Source organism: Octopus bimaculoides, chromosome 9 (genome assembly GCF_001194135.2).
Source record: "Octopus bimaculoides isolate UCB-OBI-ISO-001 chromosome 9, ASM119413v2, whole genome shotgun sequence".
NCBI classification, from domain to species: Eukaryota; Metazoa; Mollusca; class Cephalopoda; order Octopoda; family Octopodidae; genus Octopus; species Octopus bimaculoides.
Genome location: NC_068989.1, coordinates 67,125,591 through 67,138,973, shown reverse-complemented (window position 1 = coordinate 67,138,973; position 13,383 = coordinate 67,125,591). Strand labels below are relative to the sequence as shown.

At 36.6% G+C, this 13,383-nt stretch overlaps 1 protein-coding gene across 6 annotated transcripts in view; it reads left to right on the top strand.

Annotated features, from left to right (window-relative positions):
• The first annotated feature begins 6,598 nt into the window (after positions 1–6,598).
• Positions 6,599–13,383, top strand: part of LOC106870598 (ribonucleases P/MRP protein subunit POP1) — an 18,132-nt gene continuing 11,347 nt past the window's right edge. Inside the window, exons 1-4 of one of the 6 annotated variants that reach the window (XM_014916725.2) lie at positions 6,599–6,707; positions 9,190–9,285; positions 10,771–10,955; positions 12,916–13,158. In XM_014916725.2, coding sequence (XP_014772211.1) covers positions 9,207–9,285; positions 10,771–10,955; positions 12,916–13,158 — 507 coding nt within the window. In that variant the 5' untranslated portion in view covers positions 6,599–6,707; positions 9,190–9,206. Of the gene's footprint in view, positions 6,708–6,953; positions 7,117–7,164; positions 7,336–9,189; positions 9,286–10,770; positions 10,956–12,915; positions 13,159–13,383 lie in introns of those variants that run through there. The other 5 variants (XM_014916727.2, XM_014916730.2, XM_014916726.2 and 2 more) reach the window with 5 other exon arrangements.

The window sequence follows — 13,383 nt, the reverse complement described above, 5'->3', positions numbered from 1 at the left end:
TATATATATATATATATATATATATATATATATATATATATATCATTACATACCACTGTATATATGTATCATTACATACCAATATATATATATCATTATATATATGACAATGACAATTCTGAGCATGTTTAGGTCTTATTATTAAGTATGGTGAGCTGGAATAATTGTTAGCATACTGGGAAAAATACTTAGGGGCATTTTGTCTGTCTTTATATTCTGAGTTCAAATTCAGCAGAGGTTGATTTTGCTTTTCATCCTTTTGAGGTTGGTAAAATAAGTACCAAGTAAGCACTTGGATTGATGTAATTGACTTATCTCGTCCCTCAAACTTACTGGCTTTGTGTCAAGATTTGATGCTTAACAGCATTTCATTTGTCTTTATGTTCTGAGTTTAAATGCTACTGAATACCCACATATTTTCTATCAGCTAATCACACTTGCTGTACAAGTGGGATTAGCAAATGAGTGTGTAGGAGCGATGTGGGTTTTTGAGGCCAACGTCAAAAAGGATGATTGCATGCGAAAAATTGAAAGTCTTGAAATTTTAAAACTTAACTATCTCAAGCCACCCCATTTTCATGATACTTCAGCATCCCTTTGCAGTCTCCTAGAGGACTGCAGACCCCAGTTAGAGAACCACTGCATTAGAAGGTTCTAGAAAGTCAAATCATGTAATGGCTCAATGCTGACTGGTCGGTTAATTGGCTGATCATGTGAAACTATAGTGATCTCAACATGGCATTCAAATGGTTGTCCAGCACTTTGCTTTTGAATCTGCTACAATGGCTTAAAAGAATGATTGGGGAAAAATATATGCAATAATATTTATCTGATACAGGTATAATTTTGATTAATCAAAGTTATTGAACTCATCACATTAAATATATATTAAAATAATATTGAGCTTATTGTATATAGTATCAAGGTGTACTGTGGAGGCGCAATGGCCCAGTTGTTAGGGTAGCGGACTCGCAGTCATAGGATTGCGGTTTCGATTCCCAGACCGGGCGTTGTGAGTGTTTATTGAGCGAAAACACCTAAAGCTCCACGAGGCTCTGGCAGGGGATGGTGGCGAACCCTGCTGTACTCTTTCACCACAACTTTCTCTCACTCTTACTTCCTGTTTCTGTTGTGCCTGTAATTCAAAGGGTCAGCCTTGTCACACTGTGTCACGCTGAATATCCCCGAGAACTACGTTAAGGGTACACGTGTCTGTGGAGTGCTCAGCCACTTGAACGTTAATTTCACGAGCAGGCTGTTCCGTTGATCGGATCAAACTGGAACCCTCGATGTCGTAAGCGACAGAGTACCAACACACAACAAGGTGTACTACAAATCATCAGAAAAGGTTAAAAGAGGGGTCAGAAAACAAGCATATAAATTAAGTAAAGCAGCAATGAAAGCTTGAAGTATATGCTCAGTACACAGAGTAAAACATGAAAAGTAAGCATTAAGAGAGTCATAAAGAGGAAAGGCTGCATAGACGCATCAAGAGTAGTGTTGAAGAATTTTAGGAAGCCTGGAACCTCTGAAGGATGCAGTGCACTGATAGCTAATAAACAATGTAGATAGTTTATTTCATACTGTGACAATTCTGATCACATATAAAAAAAAAATGTTTGTATATTAGAAATTACTTCTTTCATATTGGCACCAGACATCTTGCTCCGGTTTGTCTTTGGATAATGTCAATAAAGTGGAGAGGGTCTATGAGGTGTTGTGCAAGCCTCACTGGACCTAAAACTCAGCACAGGCATTGCGGACCTCTGCTCGACATGTGAATTTTTTTCCTATATATATTTATCTTATTTTTAGTATATATTTATCTTATTTTTAGTATGTATTTTCTTCATTTTTAGTATATATATATATATTTTTTTTATCTCGAAGTCCTGCGGCGATGGCAAGGTGCTGAAGCATGCAAACCTGATGGGTTGGAAGCATGTAGTCAGCGACTTCTTTAATATTTATAATTGTTGTAATTAGCATTATATTTGAAACTGTTTTACAATAATACATTGCTACTGTAAAGAAAACATTGCAGTAATTATAATATAGGGTATGAGGGGGAAAATATATGGTCTATGACAAGCAAAGGGTTAATGGCAAATGTTGTAAACTACTAGTTGCTTATCAGAAACCAGAGCAGGTTGTTTGGAAAAGGTCACAATGTCATTTTGAAATGATTTGCTAAATAGAACCTTAGATTAGTTGTAAATGGTTAATGTTTCCTATCACATTATGGATAATACATAACATCCCTGCACAACACACAAAGATGTATCAGATTCTTTAGAGACAGGAATCATTAAACAGTGTTTACTTAGGCTTTTTAACATATTTCTGTGACAAAAATAGAGTGGCAAATATTTCTGGGTGCCATAAAAACTTCTACCAAGAGCAAACGTAACAGGCCTGATATAGTTACTTGGGATAGAAAGGAAGTCATGTAGAGCAGTGGTTCTCAACCTGGGACCATATAAGATTGTTGGGGGTTCACACAGCAAAATAATAAATTAGGGATCCAGAACAGTATTTTAAGGGTCCTTGAAAAAATTTTGCTTTAGTTGTATGTATTGCAAGAAACAACTAGGTTTCTTCCTCTAACATTTTACAAGTTAATGTGTTAAAAAGAAAATAGAAGCACCATTGCTGGTGGCACAGGAAAAACAACATTCGAGCAAGGTTGTTGCCAGTGCCACTGGAGTGGCTCCTGTGCAGGTGGCACATGAAAAACACCATTCGAGGATGGCTGTTGCCAGTACCGCCTGATTGCCCTCTTGCTACTGGCATGTAAAAGCACCCACTACACCCTCAGAGTAGTTGGCATTAGGAAAGGCATCCAGCTGTAGAAACTCTGCCAGATCAGATTGGAGCCTGGACGTTAAACGATGATGATGATGAATCTTGAAAGAAGTTTCAATACAACTAGTTTTTAAGCATTGAATGTCGGTAAACTTCCAGTTTCAGGAGGTAAAAAAAGTAAATAAAATACAAGGGAAATAACTTAACGTCTTACTAGTATTATCCGTACTACTCTGAAATGTTTTTTTTTTTTTTTAGCTGTTTATAAATAAAATCACACACGTGATTGAAGTTAACTGTTTATATATAAATCACACACGAGATTGAATATCATAGTACCGTCTGCACAACTTATGGTAATCTTCCAGTATAGGGAAATAACAGTCAAACTAAAGAGTTTGACCCGAGCTCAAAAATAAATTAGTGTAATAGGTGTAAAACAACTTGCTGTGAACGAATATGAAGAATGCGCGCTCGTGAACGGGTGGGGTGGGGAGAGTACGGATAATACTAGTAAGACGTTAAGTTATTTCCCTTGTATTCTTATTTACTTTTTTTACCTCCCAAAACTGGAAGATTACCTTGAATGTCTATGGAGGTCCACCAAAATAAAATAATAATAAAAGGGGTCCAGAGATAAAAAAAATGGCTGAGAACACCTGAGTCATAGAAGCTCGCTACCCTTCAGATGTGAACATGGACAAGAAGATTATCTATGGACTACTGCTTTGAAACCTGCAGTTCCTTTGCCTTGATTATAAATTTACATTTATACCAATAACAGTTGGTGCACTTGGTTATGTTAGTAAATGTTTATGTGGCAATTTGGAAAATCTGGGGCTTTCAAGTAAAAACAGCAATTCTTTGAGTGGGACAGAAAATAAATTATGTAAGACATTCTTAAAGTTTGATATATAACTGTAAAAGTTTGAATAGTTGTAATGGAGACTTTAGTCTCTCTCTATCACCTTTCAACATAAATATATCTTAAGGAACAGTAGAACAATTCAACAACATAATAAAAATAAGTTTTATTATTGATGATGCTTGGTTATAAAAATACTGTGTCACTCAGCTTAGCAGCCGTTGATTAAGTTGTAGTTGGTATTGGAAAGTTAAGAGCTTCCTTGATGCCTGCCAGAGAAGCAAGTAGCTATCACCATCGAAGGCATCGTGGTGAAGAGTGCTTCGTTGAGAAGCAAGAAGTTATCACGTAGAAGGTCTGTCGCTCAACTGGATTAAGAAGTGAAACAACTCATTAAGTACTAGTTTTACTATGCATGCGTACTCGAGGGGCTTCCGGTGGTGAAGTCCCTTGCACGTGCGCAGAATAGTACTTCCTCAATGGCGGCTATAATTTTGCGCCACTACATAATAATTATTGTTTTTGATATTCAAATTTCAGTGATAGAACTTTTGCTTCTTTGTCAGAAACTAGCACCCTTCTTACTTTTAAAAAAATTATGAATAAAAATGGAAGACATACATACACTTTTATTTATTCTTTTATATATTCTAACAACTTGTCTTCTCCATTTTTAACTAAATTGATGAGTTTTATGGGACTTCTTTCCATAAATTCACCAGACATCATATACACTTTTATTTATTAAGATTATTGATGATGATGATGTTGATGACCAAAGTGTAAGTTGTTTTTTTTAGAAACTTTGTCAACAAGCAGCTTTAAAGATGAATGCAAGGGAAGAGTTTTGCATCCATCCAGGTTGATAAAAAAAAGTATAAGTTAACAACTAGGATTGATTTAATATTCATTTAAGCATCCTACATGTGAAAGAAGTTTATATTAGAAGATTCGCTGTTACAGACAGTAGCATATCCAGAAATGGTTTGTCTAAGAGCCTTATAATGCCATAGAAATTGGAAATAAGCATCAACTTAAAAAATCTAGTAAAATCAGTGCTATTGTACTTGACATTGGCAAAGCATTTGACCATGTTTGGCATGTGAACTTCTTGTTAATCTACCCACCTTTGTACTCTGTTGTCTTTCATCTCCTGGATCAGTGACTTACTGTTAGATCATATGATCATTTTGTGTACTGATAAAACACTTACTGACCATCACTCTATCAACTTGTTTTCCAAGGTCTGTTTTTTTTTCTCTCACACCCTTCTTCCTATAGCATCTCCTTTAACAATGCAGACTCCTATGCAGATGATACCACCCTACTCTTCATTCCTTCTTGACTTTCCATACCCAAGCATCATCTGCATGTAAGCTAGGCACCTCCTGCCAAACCAACACTAATTTCTTGAACAGAGACCTTGAAAACAGCCTACAGCAAATTTTGTATCCTTCAACAGCAACATACAATTATTGTAATCACAAACATATTGTTCATTTTCACCTTCTAAACATAAACAGTATGTAACTACAACCCTCAGTGTTGCTACAAATGGTGGGCATCACCTCAGCTCATGATCTCTCTGAGCAATCATATATCCTTGACATAGCATAAACTCTATAATAATGACTGTCCCATCTCTTCAGGGTCAGAAAAAAGTCTAGCCTCCAGCAAGTGCTAACTCTAAGCTGTTAGATAAGCTGTCTCCTCTCTTCCTTTTCAACTGATACCACACTAGCTATCTACTCCTTGGTGTTGCTTGGTTTTGTATCATCTTCACTTAGGTACTCCTCCTCCCACAACCCATATGTGTAACTCACCCCCTCAACACCACACTATTATTACATTGTCCTTCCTTCAACAAGAGTGAACTAATTAGTTCTCTTATGTTGAAGTTATGATGAGGCGAGGAAAGCCTTGTTTTTAACTTTGGTTCACTCAGCTGAAAGTTCAGAGAGCTAAAATGAGATCTTCATCTATGTGAAAAAGTTCAATATAACTGGCTAGAATGACCTTTCTTTGCCTCATATTGGGAAGTTAAGTGGATGAGCTATGAGACAGAAGTCATGGAAGGTCAAGCCGAACTTCCCAATTGGTTGGAAGACACACAAAGAAAGTTTTCTTGTCTCTAATGTAAATAAAATATATCAAAAACAAACATAAATTGGGGATGCTGTGTTCTAATATAAGTAAATCAAGAAATTAATACGTTAGATTGTCGTTAAGTTTCCCATTACACCTTTTGGTGACAGCTTGTCTCACCTTTATTTTCAGTCACAACTACATGGGATGGAATACACAGTTCTTCATCATAATCTCTTCCAGTGTAGACTTTTGAATACTGTTCTCCAGTCTCCTGACAGACAATTGTTTCTTTAACAGCATGTTAATTTCAGAGAATTCTTGATTCTTGAAGTTATCTCTCATTCCCATTCAGAGTTGGCCACAATTACCACTTGAAGAGAAGGAAATTTCAATAAATCAAGACTTTACCATTTATGGTATTTAATATACCTTCATTAATCTTTATTGTCCATATTCATACCACTAATTACCCTGAGTTATTTCTCTTAGCTATTTATGTTGAAAAAAATATTGTTTTGATTATTGAGATGTTTTTATTTTTTGTAGAAAAAGGAAGCCAGGTTATAGACATTCCCACCAAGCCTATCAAAATTCTTTTATATTCGCCATTTATTAATTTTTTTCCCCATTTACTTTATGAGGGATAAGTGCCTCTTATTCCTCTGGCCTGCCTTAAAGGACAGATACATTAGTTAATGTAATCCTTGATACAACATATTGTCTGAAGGAAAAACAAAAAAAGGAAGACGGACGGTCATGGTTAGAATACCTTCGCTCATTGATCTGCTCAATTAGAGCAATAATCCTTGTATCAATTTATATATCAATTGAAAAGCATTTTTACAAAAGGAAGCAATTGCTGATTGACACCGGTTTCTCACACTCGGTGACTGTCACTTTTTTTCCCTACCAACAAAAGGTTCTCATTTCAAGCCTACATTTTTACCACGTGAGTTCAAACATGTGTTCTAGAATTTTATTTTACATTTTTCTCTATTTCTCTTCCTGCTAGCGATGAGCATTGCTCAATTTCAAGTCAATATCGGCTTTAATTTTTAGGTGTCAACGATTATTTCCTGTTTATTTATATTTAACATTTGTTAAAGTTTATGAAAACGAACCACCTTGTTTTTGTTTGTTTAATGTTGTGAAACGTAACTTCTTGTTTAGGTCATACATTCGTAATTGAACAGGCCTATGGTTAAAAAGTTTTCCAGCCGTTACCATTCCGTCTTTTTATGCACATCGTTCAATGTGTGAGCCTTCGTTTGTGTAGAGGTATTATTTGAAGGAGATGTAGCTGCTGTGTGGTCGCTCGACTAGATAAGGACTATTTTGTTCGTGAAAACAAGTTACACGTGAGTGGCATTGGTCAGTGGGAAGCGACTGAAGTACTCTAGACATTTCTTTTACAATATTATCAATGAACTATGTCGCTAACTCTTGTACATAGAGACATGTGGATTTTACAAGCACACACATATCTATACGTACACAACATATATTATGTATGAGTTTATACATATGCCTGTCTACATAAACATTCCTCCATTATATAATTTCTGGTACAGATGGAGGTGAGGTGTACTTCGTGGTTCTTTAATATAGAACAGCAGTGGCACTGAAATAGATATTTATTTTGGTAATTTTTCAGATTAACACCCGCACGATCTTCAATAGGGGGTTACGGTTAGGGACGGAATTCCATAACCCAAACCCTAAAACCCTAACCGTAACCTCTAAGCCTAACCCAACCCTAAAACTAACCCTAAAACCCTCACCCTAACACCCTTGTGAAGATCGTGCGGGTGTTAATCTGAAAAATTACCTTTATTTTGAGCTGTCTGTTTAAACCAGTGCTCTACAACCTTTTTTCACTTGCGGTACACTTATATTCGTTTCAAAATTCGGTAGCACACCTGAACTAAAAATATAACTAAAAGTATAGGGAAAAAAATTATATTCAGGTTACACTGTGGCACACCAGTGTGCCGTGGTATACTAGTTGCAGAGCACTGGTTTAAACTAGTCTTGGGTAAACTGCGGCCCGCAGTCTTTCAGTAGCATACCAAACGAAAAATTGCCATTTTTTTTTTTAGTAGTGTGGCCCACCTAATGATGAGCCCTGACTCATGAGGTCTGCTTCTTGAAAAGAGTTGTGCATGCTTGGTTTAAACTATTCTCTTGGTAATGCTGTCAGAAATATTATACAAAACGGCGAGCTGGCAGTAATGTTAGCATACCGGGCGAAATGCTTAGCGGTATTTTATTTGCCGTTACGTTCTGAGTTCAAACTCTGCTAAGGTCGACTTTGCCTTTCATCCTTTCAGGGTCGATAAATTAAGTACCAGTTACTCACTGGGGCCGATGTAATCAACTTAATCCCTTTGTCTGTCCTTGTTTAGCCCCTTGTGCATTATGCAAGGTGTATCTGGCCACTCCAAAACAAAACAAAGAAACAAAGTAGAAAAAAAAATTCTCAGTCAAAATGGCATGTATTCAACTAGAAATAGACCATTCAACAAAACCACTCTCAACCTCAGTAGTTGTGCTGACGGGGCTATGGGAGCAATTATATGTTAATAATCAGCTGGTTTCGCTCACCATGGCAGCCCTCAAAGAATCCTGTGAACCGTAGGGCGAGAGGAGTGCAGGAACACCTACCCGTTCATTCCATTGCCAATGACACGTCAAATGTAGCAGTCCGAGGGATTCAAAGTATGGATGTCCATGATGCTGGGGTGGTGATGGAAGAATGTCACATAATCACACACATCTAGGTCTTGCTATTCATGAACTGAACTCTTCTCATCACATAATACTTGTTGATGTCCTCATGCCCTGAAGCGTAATAGCAGACTGTTCCACCTTAAGATGCTTGTTGATGGTCCTCGTCAACCCTTTGGGGTTGTCATTAATGATTTTTACCTGCCCTACTGGACAATTTCAGCCATATTAACAACATCTGATTATTGTAAATGTTTCTTTCTTTAGGCCACGGATGATACAGCTTTGTTGGAGGTCTCCAGCTCTTTCTTGATCTGAAGTATAAAGGATCTTGCTATATTCAAGAAGCTTGCAGTCTATGAGTTGCTGTGGTTGACCTTAAGCATGTTGAACCGTTTCATTTCCTGTATCAAATTGAGATGTTCCATGTTGATGCTCTCATTACATCTGAAAGAGAAATAAGGAAGTTGAAATATAGTGCATGGTGTGCTTTTTGTTAGGACTACTTCTGTTTATGGCCTGCTGAAGTTTACCCGCAAATATCCAGCCAGCTCTGTATATATGTCTTCCTCCATCAGGTTGTTGATGCTGAAGACAGTAGTTCATTTGAAAGTTCAGTTTTTTTTTTTTTTTGCATTATTATTTGTTTCTAGTAACTTTTTTTCACATTTCGAATTATTGTTTTTATTATTTGTTTGTTTCAGATAGATAGCTGATCAAAATGTGTGACAATAATGATAGGAAGAGAAAGTTTTCTAATGTTGAAGCAGGAAATCAATCAGATTTTGTATTGCCTTCAAGTAAGTATAATTAATGGTTTCTAGTTTTAGCACAGGACCAACAATTTTGAAGGGAAAGTGTTAAATGATACATCAGCCCCAATACCTGACTGGTACCTTATTTTATCAACCCAGAAAGAACAAAAGGCGAAGTTGACTTCTATAATATTTGAACTCAATATGTATTGTTGGCACTCTGTCGCTTACGACGTCGAGGGTTCCAATTGATCAGATCAACGGAACAGCCAGCTCGTGAAATTAACGTGCAAGTGGCTGAGCACTCCACAGACACGTACTCTTAACGTAGTTCTCAGGGATATACAGTGTGACAAGGCTGTCAGTATGTATTGGGTTGGTAGAAATGTTGTTAGGCATTTCAACTGATGCACTATTGATTCTGTCAATTTACTATCCTCATAATATTCTTTCTCATTTTGGTATGAGGCTAGCAATTTTGAGGGGAGGTGATAAGTTGGTAGCCTTAACCCAAGTACTTGACTGATATTTTATTTTATTGATTGCAAAAAGATGGAAAACTAAGTTGACCTCAGCAAGATTTGAACTCAGAACATAAAGCGCCAAAAGAAATGCTATTAAGATGGATGCCATTTGGAAAGCAAAAAAAAAATACATGGCATACAACAGTTCAAGATAAGCAGAAAGAACTGGATTTTACATGAAGCAAAGCACTGAGAGTCACTAAGAACTGGTCTGATTCTCCAACTGAGAAGAAGAGGATTAAATGAATAATAACGATGGCTTGTAATTTAGGCACAAGGCTAGCAATTTTCAGGGGAGGATGCTTGACTGGCATTTTATTTTGTCAACCCTGTAAGGCAAAGTTGACCGTGTCAGAATTTGAGCTCGGAATGTAAAGACCCAGAACAAATGCTATAATGCAGTTTTTCTTATTATTCTTAATTCTGCTAGCTTAACATCTTTAAATAGATAATGGTATTTATCTCATTCCAAACACATTTGAACTCTGATGAACTATTGTTTAATGATGGGACATTATAAAAATACCCCTTATATCAGAAATATAACAGCTTTCCTGGACATTTAGTATTTAAACATATGTATAATGTATGTAACTGAAATGTGTCATTTTAAAAAATTTTGATGTGAAACTGTATATTGAAACTGATGTACTTTGGGAAGGTGATACTGCCAGTCAACACAGGCACTGGTTGTACTTCACTTCAATAATTTTATAGTTAATAGGCATGGATGTGTTATTAAAGTCATGGGTGTGTTATTAAGTACCACCAAGCGGTTTTGTGCTCAGTCCCACTGGGTAGTACCTTGGAGAAGTGTCTTCTATAATTCCAGATTGACCAAAAATATGTGAGTTGATTTGGCAGACAGAAACTGAAAGAAGCTGGTTGTGTATAGATTACATATACACCCTTAACCTAAAAAATTATTAGCCTTGTGCTTAAATTACAAAACCATTGTCAATTATTCTGATAATGACGGAAATAATATTTGTTTTATATTTCTCAGGTTTGAACATTGTTCGATATGCTGAAACTCGGGCTCAAGAAATTGCAAGTTTAAACCTTCATGTCAAGACTAAAACAGTGAACAAAATGGTACTGGAGACTCTACCCAAACACATGAACAGACGAGCCATGAGTCATGATATCAGACGTTGGCCACGGCGTCTTCGGCAGTTGGTCAAAAAGCAGGTTTGTGTTCTCCATATTTTTGTAGTGTAATGGTTGTTGTCATGTTGTCCATGGTCAGTGCCAAGCAGACAGACCTACTATAATCAGTGTTATTACCTCTCTGACCATTTTGTAGTCTTCCAGTGGGTTTAGCCATGGGACTGGAACATTGTTGGTGAAGTGCTCTCAAAGGTTTTAGTTAATTAAATCAACCCTACGACTTATTTCAGCATTGTATATATTTTATCGATATCTATATATTGAATGGCTAAGTTACGTTATTTTAAACAAAGGGACATAACTTGATGCACCAATTTATACTGATTTTTTACAAACATTCATATACGAAGGGGTGCTGAAAAGTTCCTGGTGTTAAGGGTACTATGAAAGGCCTGGCTAGAGGTCTAACCTTCTGAGTTTTTCTACAGGGCTTTAAAAAACTGAAGGAAAGCTGCAATAAGTGTGTGCATCTGTGAGGAGAATATGTTGAATAAAATCATAATTAACTGATCCTCCTGTATTTTCTTTTACCCAAAGCTAGGAACATTTCAGCACTCCCTCATATGAGGTATCTGGCAGCTCACTGTAACTAAAATACGATGCCTGTCATCTTGGAAGTTCTCTTTGTCATAGTAATTCGTGTCTGTCTAGTTGATAGTGGTTTATGAAGCCTATTCTGACACAGAAAAATGACTTTAAGATAGGTTTCAATTATAACAGGTATTTGGCAGCTTGTTGCAACCAAAATTTGATGCCTATTGCCCTGGTAATTCCCCTTTCTATAGAAACTTGTTTCTGTTAAGGCAGCGAGCTAGTAGAAACGTTAGCACGCCGGACGAAATGCTTAGCAGTATTTCGTCTGCCGTTACGTTCTGAGTTCAAATTCCGCCGAGGTCGACTTTGCTTTCATCCTTTCAGGGTCGATAAATTAAGTACCAGTTGCACACTGGGGTTGATGTAATCGATTTAATCCCTTTGTCTGTCCTTGTTTGTCCCCTCTATGTTTAGCCCCTTGTGGGCAATAAAGAAATAAGAAACTTGTTTCTGTCTTGCTGACAGTGTAAATTGGGCTGACTCAAAAACCTGACACAAAATAAAAACTTCAAGTGTGAGGGTGGTGGTTGTTTACAGTTTTCATCATCTTTGATGAAAATGGATGAGGACTTGGCAGGTTCAGAGAAATTACTCTTCTCAGGAATGGGACATATTTCATGTTTGCATTGCTAAAAATATTTCTACCAACAGTAAGTCTTGCTGTTCAACATATTTATTCATATTACATGAATTAATACAAATGCTGGCATCTTCTGCATTGTGGAATCATTGTGCTCCTGAAAAATCTTCTTATAACATGTCGTTCTGTAAAGTGAAAGCTATTCTCCATTGATTGCACGTTTCTTGAAAGTCAGTAAAAACGTAAGTCATTGGAAAATATGTTATGAAACGCCACCGTACAGAAAGATTTTCATGAACTGAATGCTTCTGCTAAGCAAAGGATGCCTATGTAATACTTTAATAGGATTAAGAATGTTATTATATATAATAGATTTATTAATCTAGTTTTCTAAATCAATTGTTCATAGGCGAAGGTAAGGTTGTATGGCTAAGTACCAACCGTGTGGTTTTGTGCTCACTCAGTTCCACCCAGTGGGGTGCTGTAAAGTTCCTGGCTTTAAGGGTATCATGAAAGACCTGACTGGAGGCCCAATCTTCCAAGTTTTTTTTACAGGGCTTAGAAAAACTGTAGGACTACTGCAATAAGTGTGAATCTGAGGGGGGAATATGTTGAATAAAATCGTAATTAACTGATCTTCTTGTATTTTCTTTTACCCAAAGACAGGAAGTTTTCAACACCCCTTCATATATACATCCCTCACTTAAAAATTACTGGCTTTTTGCCTAAAATACAATATGATTAAGTATGTTGTATATATAATAGATTTATTAATCCAGTTTCCTGTACTGATTATTTTCATTTTAGTACGAGAACCAGGTGAATAAACGCCTACGTCGACCACCATCGAGAAAGCATCGCAGACAAACAAATAATCTGCTAGCTGACTATAATCGCCGTAAAAGAAAACAAGTTTGGCTTGAAACTCACATTTGGCATGCCAAGCGTTTTCATATGACTAAAAAGTGGGGATACCATTTAGCTAAGGAACCCACTTGCAAAACTAATCGAAGGACCTACAACTCTATTATGAAATATTGCTTATTACAGGTTGGTATACCATTTGGTAAACATTTGAAACATAAACAAGAGTGCATTGTGCACCAAAAGCTAATATGATAGTTTCTCATGGTAACTACTGCAGTAGTTTGTTCTAACTGAACATCCACGTTTAAATGAGGATAAAAATCAATTCTAGATATTTTATTGGTAGCATGATGATAATGATGATGATCCTCACTATTTTAACATCCACAACTGGCATAGGCATAGCTT